At 68.9% G+C, this 10,798-nt stretch overlaps 1 protein-coding gene across 1 annotated transcript; it reads left to right on the top strand.

The window, feature by feature from the left end:
- The first annotated feature begins 5,163 nt into the window (after positions 1-5,163).
- On the top strand, positions 5,164-10,072 carry LOC125181736 (cytochrome P450 2G1-like). Its single transcript, XM_066984631.1, has 9 exons — positions 5,164-5,375; positions 5,459-5,621; positions 6,415-6,564; positions 6,661-6,821; positions 6,917-7,093; positions 8,484-8,625; positions 8,710-8,897; positions 9,610-9,751; positions 9,832-10,072. The coding sequence occupies exons 1-9, from the start codon at positions 5,202-5,204 to the stop codon at positions 10,011-10,013; spliced, it is 1,479 nt and encodes a 492-aa protein (XP_066840732.1). The 5' UTR covers positions 5,164-5,201; the 3' UTR covers positions 10,014-10,072.
- The last annotated feature ends 726 nt before the right edge of the window (positions 10,073-10,798 follow it).

Below are 10,798 nucleotides of genomic sequence, written 5' to 3'. Positions count from 1 at the left end.
GGGTGAACTGGGTGCGGGGGGGGGGGCAAACTGGGAGAGGGGGAGTCCGAACTGGGAGTGGGAGGAGGTGAACTGGGAGTGGGTGAACTGGGAGCAGGGGGGAGGCAAACAGGGACCAGGGCCCCAAACTGGGACTGGGATGGAGGGGGGGGGGCTCCAAACTGGGAGCAGAGAACCCCAAACTGGGACTGGGATGAAGCGGGGGGGTCTCAAACTGGGACTGGGGGTACCCTACTTGGGGGGGGGGTGAACTGGGGGACCCCCAAACTGGGACTGGGATGGAGTTGGGGGGCGGGAGACACCGAACTGGGAGCAGGGGTCCCCAAACTGGGAGCAGGGGGCCCCAAACTGGGAGCAGGGGGACGCAAACTGGGAGCAGAGAACCCCAGACTGGGACTGGGATGAACCGGGGGGGGGCTCTCAAACTGGGACTGGGGGGGGGGCGCAACTTGGAGCGGGGGGTGAACTGGGGACCCCCGAATTGGGACCGGGGGGCCCCAAACTGGGAGCAGGGGCCCCAAACTGGGAGCAAGGCCCCCAAACTGGGAGCAGGGCCCCAAACTGGGAGCAGGGCCCCAAACTGGGAGCAGGGCCCCCAGACCAGTCCAGGAGGCACCGGGGGGGGGGGGGCCCTGGGCACTTCCTGCCCCCGTCTCATACCGAAAGGGGAAGGGGCCGTGCCCCCCCCGTGCCCCCCCCGGGGATTTTCGGCCCCCCCCCCCCCCGGGCTCCGGCTCTCCCACGGGGCCCGATCCGGGGCGCTCAGCGCCCCCCCCCCGCGGCGGGGCCCCCCCCGGGCGGCGCAGCCCCTCGGGGACCCCCCCCCCAGCTCCCGTGCCCCGTGCAAGGGCTTGCACGGCCGCTGCGACACCGCCGTGCCCCGTGCAATGCCGGTGCGCGCCGTGCAAGGCTTGCACCCCTGGTGCAGCACGAGCACGCCCCGTGCAAGCTTAACGCACCCCGTGCAAGGCTTGCACGCTTGACGCGACACCGGCACGTCCCGTGCAAGCTCAGTGCACGACGTGCAAGGCTTGCACGCTCCGTGCACCACCAGCACGCCCCGTGCAAGCTCAGTGCACCCCGATCCAGACTTACGCACCCTGTGCGACACCAGCATGCCCCGTGCAAGCCCGATGCACCCCGTGCAAGGCTGGCACGCTTCGTACAACACCAGCATGTGCCGTGCAACCTCAGTGTACCCCGCGCAAGGCTTGCACACTTGATGCAACACCAGCATGCCCCATGCAAGCTCAATACACCCCAGCCGAGTCTTGCACACCGCGTGCAACACCAGCGTGCACCCTGTGCAAGGCTTGCACACTCCACACAGCACCAGCACACCCCGTGCAAGCTCAGTGCACCCCAATCAAGGCTTGCACGCCCCGTGCACCACCAGCATGCCCAGTGCAAGCTTCATGCTCCCCGTGCAAGGCTTGCGCACCCCGTGCACCACCAACGTGCCTCGTGCAAGTTTAATGCAACCCAATCAAGTCTTGCACGCCCCGTGCAACACCAGCACAACCCGTGCAAGCTTAACGCGCCCCGTGCAAGGCTTGCGCACCCCGTGTGCCACCAGCACGCCCCGTGCAAGTTTAACGCAACCCAATCAAGGCTTGCACGCCCCGTGCAAGCTCGGCGCACCCCAATCAAGCCTTGCACGCTTGGTGCACCACCGGCACGCCCCGTGCGACACCAGCGGCCCCCGTGCGACGCCGCGGCCGGCCGCCGGCTTGCGCAACGGGCGGAGGCGTCGCGGGGCGAGCGCGGCTGCGCCGAGGCATTTCCTGCCGCCCCCTCGCCGGGGCGCGAAGCAGCGCGGGTGCCCCCCCCCCCCCCCGTCACCCACCCCCCCACACCCCTTGCACCAGGCCGCGGGGATATCGCGGAGGGTCCCACGCGGCCGACCCGTTTTTGCTGGGATTCACCCCAGAATCTGGCCACGGTGCTGCTGCGGGGGGCACCGCGTGGCACGGGGACGCGGGGATGGGATGGGGGCGCGGGGAGGGGGACACGGGGAGGGGGACACGGGGAGGGGGACATGGGGACACAACCACTTGGGGCCGGCGGTCCCGGAGCCCCCAGGGGACCCCCCAACCCTCGCCGCTGCCCCCCCGCCCCCCCCATGCCCGGGAACTGGCTGTGCTCCCGGTGACGCCGCCGGCACCGAGCCAGCGGGGCCGGGGATGGGGCCAGGGCTCCTCGTGCCACCGGGACGGGGACGGGGACGGGGACGGGGACGGGGACGGGACGGGGACGGGGACGGGGACCCGGTGGGTAAGGCCGGGCGCGGGCCGCGGTGACGGCAGCCTTGGCGGCGGCCTGGGTGACATCAGCCGGCGGCGTGCGCCAGCCCAGCTGCGCCGGGAAGGCCGGAGCAGAGGCCCCGAGGCACCGGCACCGGCACGGCCCCGCTGCGCCACGACGGGGACACCGCCTTGGGGACGCCGCGCCGGGGTCGCCGTGCCGGGGACACGGCACCGGGGGTCGCCGCCTTGGGGACGCCGCGCCGGGGTCGCCACCCTTGGGACGCGTCGTGCCGTGCCGTGCCATCATCCCAAATTTTGGGGTCCCCTGCCTTAGGGGGACGGGGGGCAGTGAGCCCCGTCCCCTTTGTGCCCTCTCCGGGGTTGTTGGTGTCCCCTCCTGGCTGGCCTCGGGGACACCGGGGGATGGGGACAGGCACAGGGGCTTGGGATGGGCACAGGGGCTTGGGGACTTGCAGTGGGGTGTGGGGGACATGCGCAGGGGCTTGGGGACAGGCACAGGGTCTTGGGGACATGCAGAGGGCCTTGGGGACACGCAGTGGGGTGTGGGGGACATGTAGAGGGGCCTGGGGACACTCACAGGGGCTTGGGGATAAGTGCCAGGGGCTTGGGGACATACACAGGGGCTTGGGGACATGTAATGGGGCATGGGGGACACGCAGAGGGGCTTGGGGACAAATGCCAGGGGCTTGGGGACACGCGTACAATTTTGAGGACACGCACGGGGACACGCGCGAAGCCTTGGGGGTCGAGCGCCGGGGGCTGGGGGACACGCAGCAGGACACGGGGTCATGCAAAATGGGGCACGGGGACGGACACCGGGGCTTGGGGACAGGCACCAGGACACAGGGACAGACACCAGGGCGTGGGGACGGACACCGGGGCATGGGGACAGGCACCAGGGCGCGGGGACGGACACCGGGGCATGGGGACGGACACCAGGGCGCGGGGACGGACACCAGGGCTTGGGGACGGACACCAGGGCGCGGGGACGGACACCAGGACGCAGAGACAGACACCGGGACACAGGGACAGACACCGGGACATGGGGACGGACACCAGGGCACGGGGACAGTCACCAGGGCACGGGGACGGACACCGGGGCACGGGGACGGACACCGGGGCATGGGGACGGACACCAGGAGACCGGGACAGACACCGGGACAGACTCCAGGGCTTGGAGATGGACACCAGGGCACGGGGACGGACACTGGGGCATGGGGACAGACACCGGGGCACGGGGACGGACACCAGGGCATGGGGACGGACTCCAGGACGCGGGGACGGACACGAGGGCACGGGGACAGTCACCAGGGCACGGGGACGGACACCGGGGCACGGGGACGGACACCGGGGCACGGGGCCAGCCTCGTGCCACCGCAGGTGCCGGTGTTGTTTGCACGCTGGGCGCTGCCGGCGGCTCACGTGGAGGGGCCGGCCCGGTTGTGCAACGCCTGCGCTGGAAATTTCCGTGCAAGGGGGGGCTCAAGGAGGGGGGGGTCCAAGCTGTGCCGGACCCCCCCTGGCCGAGGAGCGTCGAGTGTTTTCGGGAGCAAACACAAAGGGATCGCTGGGGTTGCACAACCACCGCCGCGCTGGCCGGCAGTGCCGAAACCTGGCCCGAAACCTGGCCCGTGGTGACCCCCCCCGCCTCCCCCCATGGGGGTGTCACCCCCCCCCCCCCCCGTGCACGGGACCCCCCTGCTCGTGGGGGGTCTGGGGCGGTTTCTGGGGGGGGGGTCCGGTGGGTGGGCGGCCACGGGGGCAGCCATGTGGTGGGGGTCCCCTCCGTGCGTGGCCCCTCTGGGGGTGTCCCCCCCCGTGGTGTGCCCCTCTGCTGAGCACCCCCCCGTTGGGCAGCTCCCTCCACGGGCATCACCCCGTTGAGTGTCCCCCATAAAATGTCCCCCGTTGAGTGTCCCCGGTGGAGCAGCTCCGCATGGCCCCAGCTGCAGTTCCCCTGGGGACACGCAGCGGGATGTGGGGACACCGGAGCGCGGGGACACGGCCCTGGGGCACGGGGAAGTGCCCGGGGGGCTTGGGGACACGCGCCAGGGGCAGGGGGACGTGCTCCAGGGCTTGGGGACATGCACAGGAGCGTGGAGGACAAGGCTTGGTGACATGTAGCAGGACATGGGGACAGGCAGGGGAGCGTAGGGACATGGCACCTTGTACCCTGCCTTGGGGACAGGCTCTGTGCTGGGGGACACGCCTGGCACAGCGCTTGGGGACGCACACGGCACGTTGCTTAGGGACACGATGCTCGGGGACATGCATGGCCTGCTGCTCGGGGACACACCGCTCAGGGACATGCTGCTTGGGGACACGTTGACTTGGGGACATGCATGACCTGCTGCTCGGGGACATGATGCCAGCGGACACGCATGGCACACTGCATGGGGACATGAAGCCTGGGGAAATGCATGGCACACTGCTTGGGGACACGCTGCTTGGGGACATGCATGGCCTGCTGCCTGGGGACACGCTGCTCGGGGACATGCTGCTTGGGGACACGCATGGCACACTGCATGGGGACATGAAGCCTGGGGACATGCATGGCCTGCTGCTCGGGGACACCATGCTCGAGGACATGCATGCCATGCTTCTCGGGGACACGCTGACACGGGGACATGCTGCTTGGGGACCCACTGCTCAGGGGACACGCTGCTTGGGGACACGCGTGGCATGTTGCGTGGGGACACGCTGCTCGGGGATGCGCCGCTTGGGGACGCGCCTGGCACGCTGCGCGGGGACACGCCTGACACACTGCCCCGTGCTGCTCGGGGACACGCCTGACACGCTGCCCCGTGCTGCCCCGTGCTAGGGGAGGGCCGAGCCTTGTGCAATACCTGGCGGGAGGCGTGGGGAGGAGAGGCGGGGGGGGGGGACACAGCACATAAATAGCGGGGTGGTGGCCGGGGAGGGGACGAGGCCGCCATGGAGGTGACAACAACGCTGCTGCTGCTCCTGGGGCTCTCCCTCCTCCTCTTCGTGGCGCTGCGGGGGTCCCGGGGGGACGGCGGCCGCCTGCCCCCCGGCCCGACCCCGTTGCCCCTCATCGGGAACCTGCTGCAGATCTCCCCGTCCCGCACCCTGCAGTCGCTCCTCAAGGTGGGCTCGGGGTGGCCGGGGGGGGCGGCGACGTTGTCGGGGCGCCCCCCGGGGTCACCCGCCGCCCCTTGTCCCCGCCGCAGCTGCGGGACGTCTACGGCCCCGTCTTCACCGTCTACCTGGGGACGCGGCGCGTGGTGGTGCTGTGCGGGCACGCGGCCGTGCGCGAGGCGCTGGTGGAGCACGCCGAGGAGTTCGCCGGGCGCGGGCGCATGCCCACGGTGGAGAAGACCTTCAACGGGCACGGTGAGGGGCTGGGGGGGGTCACCAACGCCCCCCCCGTGGGGGGACACCCCCCTCCCGTGGGGACATCCCGCCGTGGGGACACCCCTCCCGTGGCGTCACCTCTCCCACGGGTATACCCTTCCCATGGGGACATCCCACCGCGGTGAGGTCCCACCACGGGGACACCCCTCTGTAGGGACACCCCGCCACGGGGACACCCCACCATGGGGACAACCTTCCATGGGGACACCCCACCATATGGGGACACCCCACCATGGTGACACCCCACCATGGTGACACCCCTCCCATGGGGACATCCTCCCCATGGGGTCATCCCCCACATGGGGACACCCCTCCCTGGGGACACCCCACCATGGGGTCAACTCTCCCATGGGGACATCCCACCGTGGTGCCACCCCCTCCATGGGGACACCCCACCTTGGTGACACCCCACCATATGGGGACACCCCACCATGGGGACACCCCTCCCTGGGGACACCCCCCCCCATGGTGTCACCCCTCCCTGGGGACACCCAACCATATGGGGACACCCTCCCATGGGGGACACCCCCCCTTAGTGTCACCCCCCTATATGGGGACACCCCCCTATATGGGGACACCCCCCTATATGGGGTCACCCCACCACGGTGCCCCCCTCCCATGTGCCCCCCCCCGCCCACCATGGGGCCACCCCTTTTCCCCCCCGCCTCCCCTCCCGGCCTCGCGACGGGTGCCCCGTGGGGTGCTGCCGCCCCGTGGGGTGCCGCCCCCCACCCACTGGGTGTTTCCCCCCCCTTCCCCCCGTGGCACCCAGGGGTGGTCTTCTCCAACGGGGAGCGCTGGAAGCAGCTGCGCCGCTTCTCCCTCACCGTCCTCCGCGACTTCGGCATGGGGAGGAAGAGCATCGAGGGCCGCATCCAGGAGGAGGCTGAGTTCCTGCTGCAGGAGCTCCGCAACACCCAAGGTGCCCGGGGAGAGGGGGACACGGGACCTGAGGGGGGGGGACACGGGGACGTCCCGGTGCCAGCGATGTCGTTTTTTGCCCTCCCCCCCCCCCAAGGGAAACCCTTCGACCCCACGTACCTGCTGAGCCGCGCCGTGTCCAACGTCATCTGCTCCATCGTTTTCGGCAACCGCTTCGACTACCAGGACGCCGAGTTCCTGGCGCTGCTGCGGATGATAAACGAGAGCTTTCGGGAGCTCAGCACGCCCTGGGCGCAGGTCGGGTGCTGAGCTGGGGTGCCGGTGTCCATGTGTGTGTATGGGGGGGGTTCCCCACCTGGTGCTCACCCTTTGTGCCCCCCCCCCCCCCGAAGCTCTACGACATGAACGAGACCCTGCTGCAGTTCGTCCCCGGCCCCCACAACAAGATCTACAACCTGCTGGAGGGGATGCGGCGCTTCATCGCCCGCCGCGTGCGCGCCAACGCCGACACCCTGGACCCCAGCTGCCCCCGCGACTTCATCGACTGCTTCCTCCTCCAGATGGAGAAGGTGCGGGGCTGGGGGGGGGGTGGGAACCGAGCTCCCCCCCCCCGGGGGTGATCCTGTACCTCCCCGCCTCGTTTGCAACACCTCGGGGTTTGATCCTGCACGTCCCGGCTTGCTCGCGTGCCGCCGGTTGGTCCCGCGCCCTCTGGTTTGCTTGCACGCCCCGAAGTGATCCTGCACCCTGGGTTCCATCCTGCACCCCTGGTTCCATCCTGCACCCTGGGTTCCATCCTGCACCCTGGGTTCCATCCTGCCCCCCTGGTTCCATCCTGCACCCCGGGTTCCATCCTGCACCCTGGGTTCCATCCTGCTCCCCTGGTTCCATCCTGCACCCTGGTTCCATCCTGCACCCCCGGTTCCATCCTGCTCCCCCGGGTTCCATCCTGCACCCCTGGGTTCCATCCTGCACCCTGGGTTCCATCCTGCACCCCTGGTTCCATCCTGCACCCTGGTTCCATCCTGCACCCCCGGTTCCATCCTGCTCCCCCGGGTTCCATCCTGCACCCCCGGTTCCATCCTGCTCCCCCGGGTTCCATCCTGCACCCCTGGTTCCATCCTGCACCCCTGGGTTTCATCCTGCACCCCTGGGTTCCATCCTGCACCCCGGGTTCCATCCTGCACCCCCGGGTTCCATCCTGCCCCCCTGGTTCCATCCTGCACCCTGGGTTCCATCCTGCACCCTGGGTTCCATCCTGCACCCCCTGGTCCCATCCTGCACCCCTGGTTCCATCCTGCACCCTGGTTCCATCCTGCACCCCTGGTTCCATCCTGCACCCCTGGGTTTCATCCTGCACCCTGGTTCCATCCTGCACCCCTGGGTTCCATCCTGCACCCCTGGGTTCCATCCTGCACCCTGGGTTCCATCCTGCACCCCCTGGTCCCATCCTGCACCCCGGGTTCCATCCTGCTCCCCTGGTTCCATCCTGCACCCCTGGGTTCCATCCTGCACCCCTGGTTCCATCCTGCTCCCCTGGTTCCATCCTGCACCCCTGGTTCCATCCTGCACCCTGGTTCCATCCTGCACCCCTGGGTTCCATCCTGCACCCTGGGTTCCATCCTGCTCCCCGCCACCCGTGCACACCCCAAAGCAATCCTGCACCCCTGGGTTCCATCCTGCACCCGTGCACGCCCCGCAGCAATCCTGCACCCCTTCATTTTTGCACGCCCTGGATTTCATCTTGCTCCCTGTCACCCGTGCACGCCCCAAAGTAATCCCGCACCCCCGGGTTCCATCCTGCTCCCTGTCACCTGTGCACGCCCTGCAGCAATCCCACACCCTGACACTTTTGCACGCCCTGGCTTTCGCCTTCGCCCCGTCACCCGGGCACGCCCCGGGCCTGATCCTGCACCCGTCCCCCTCCCACTTTGCTTTTCTCCCCCTCCCCCCCTCAAGGAAAAAGAGAACCCGGCCTCGGAGTTCAACATCAAGAACCTGGAGCTGACCACGCTCAACCTCTTCTTCGCCGGCACCGAGACCGTCAGCTCCACGCTGCGCTACGGCTTCGTCCTGCTGATGAAGCACCCCGCGGTGCTGGGTGAGCGGGGGGCACCCCCGTGGGGACCCCCCTCAGCGCCCCGGTGCTGAGCGGGACCCCCCCCCGCCCCATCCCTTTCTGCAGAGAAGGTGCACGAGGAGATCGACCGGGTGATCGGGCGCGACCGCGCGCCCAACGTGGAGGACCGGAGCCGCATGCCCTACACGGACGCCGTCATCCACGAGATCCAGCGCGTCAGCGACCTCATCCCCATGAACGTGCCCCACACCGTCACCCGCGACACCGTCTTCCGCGGCTACCTGCTGCCCAAGGTGACGGGGGGGGGACGGGGAACGGGGGGGGCTGCATCCCGTGGCCCCACGCGCCCCGCTCCGGGCGCCCTGCCCCTTGCACCTTGCCCCCGTGCGCTCGCCTGCTTGGCTCCCTGCTCGCTGCCCCATGCTCGCTGCCCTTGTGCTCGCTGCCCAGTGCAAAAAAAATCCTGCTGCATGCACCTTGCTGTGTGTGCACCTTGCTGCACGTGCATCCTGCTGCATGCACCTTGCTGTGTGTGCACCTTGCTGTGTGTGCATCCTGCTGCATGCACCTTGCTGTGTGTGCACCTTGCTGCACGTGCACCCTGCGGCATGCACCTTGCTGTACGTGCACCCTGCTGCATGCACCTTGCTGTATGTGCACCCTGCGGCATGCACCTTGCTGCACGTGCACCCTGCTGCATGCACCTTGCTGTGTGTGCACCTTGCTGCATACACCCTGCTGCATGCACCTCGCTGTGTGTGCATCCTGCTGCATGCACCTTGCTGCACGTGCACCTTACTGCATGCATCCTGGTGCGTGCACACTGCCTGTGCACCCTGCTGCATGCACCTTGCTGCACGTGCACCCTGCTGCATGTGCACCTTGCTGCATGCACGCTGCCCCTACATCCTGCTCCATGCATCCTGCTGCCCCTGCACGCCCCCCCATGCCCACCCCCCTCCCCAACCACACCGCCGACCCCCCCCTTGCCCCCCCCACCCCCAGGGCACGGACGTGTACCCCCTGCTCAGCACCGCCCTGCACGACCCCGCCATGTTCAAGCACCCCCACACCTTCAGCCCCGAGAACTTCCTGGACGAGAGCGGCCGCTTCAAGAAGAACGACGCCTTCGTGCCCTTCTCCTCAGGTAGGGGCAGCAAAGTGGGGGGGGCCCCACACACCCCCCCCGGCCCCGTGCACCCCCGTAACCCCCCCCTCTGCTCGCAGGCAAGCGCGTGTGCCTGGGGGAGTCCCTGGCACGGATGGAGCTCTTCCTCTTCCTCACCACCATCCTGCAGAACCTCCGCCTGCAGCCGCTGCAGCCCCCGGAGGAGCTCCCCGACACCCCCCTGGAGAGCGGCTTCGCCAACATCCCCCCCATCTACCAGCTGTGCATGCTGCCCCGCTGAACCCCCCCCCCCCGAGCCCCCCACCCCAAATAAACGTGCGGCAGCGTTTGCCCCCCGGAGCGTGGTGCTGATGCTTGCTCGGTGGCCTCGACACGGGGAGGGTGCTGAGCAGGGGGGGGGGGGGGATGCGGGTGCTGGGACCCCCAGCGCTGTCCCGTGGAGCGTGCAAGGAGCCTCAGGGGGCGTGCAAAGCCGTGCAATGCCTTGCAACGCCTGAAAAGAAGCGTGCAGAGACACGGGGAGCTGTGCAAAGCCCCGAGCCGCGCAGACGAAGCGTGCAAAGCTGTGCAACGCCCGCAGCGCAGTCGTGCAGAACCCCAGAGCGAGCACCCAGAGGTGCTCCTTGGTGCACAGCCCCGAGCCAAGGCTCGCGGAGAGCACGCAGAGACGCGCAAGCAAAGCCCAGCCCAAGCATGCAGAGGGTGCAGCCATGCAAAGCCCCGAGCCGAGCGTGCAGGGCCATGCCAAGCCCCAAAGCAACCCCACAGAGCCATGCGGGGCCATGCAAAGACCAAAATCAAGCCCAGAGAGTGTGCAGAGCCGTGCAGGGCCATGCAAAACCCCAAGGGAATCCTGCAGGGCATGCAGAGCCGTGCAAAGCCCCAAAGGAATCCCACAGACTGTGCAGAGCCGCACAGGGCCGTGCAAAGCCCCAAAGCAACCCCGCAGAGCTGTGCAGGGCCATGCAAAGCCCCAAAGGAATCCCACAGAGCATGCAGAGCTGTGCAGGGCCATGCAAAGCCCCAAAGGAATCCCACAGAGCATGCAGAGCCGTGCAAACCCCC

The sequence above is a fragment of the Anser cygnoides genome, chromosome 29 (genome assembly GCF_040182565.1).
Source record: "Anser cygnoides isolate HZ-2024a breed goose chromosome 29, Taihu_goose_T2T_genome, whole genome shotgun sequence".
NCBI lineage: Eukaryota > Metazoa > Chordata > Aves > Anseriformes > Anatidae > Anser > Anser cygnoides.
Note: the sequence above shows the minus strand (reverse complement) of the source record. Positions and strands in the feature narration are given on the sequence as shown.

Coding starts and splice junctions, on each gene's coding strand:
- LOC125181736 (XM_066984631.1), top strand. CDS start 5,202: ATGGAGGTGACAACAACGCTGCTGCTGCTCCTGGGGCTCTCCCTCCTC. Junction 6,565..6,660: donor GGAGCTCCGCAACACCCAAG/GTGCCCGGGGAG, acceptor CCCCCCCCCAAG/GGAAACCCTTCGACCCCACG. Junction 8,898..9,609: donor GCGGCTACCTGCTGCCCAAG/GTGACGGGGGGG, acceptor CCCCACCCCCAG/GGCACGGACGTGTACCCCCT.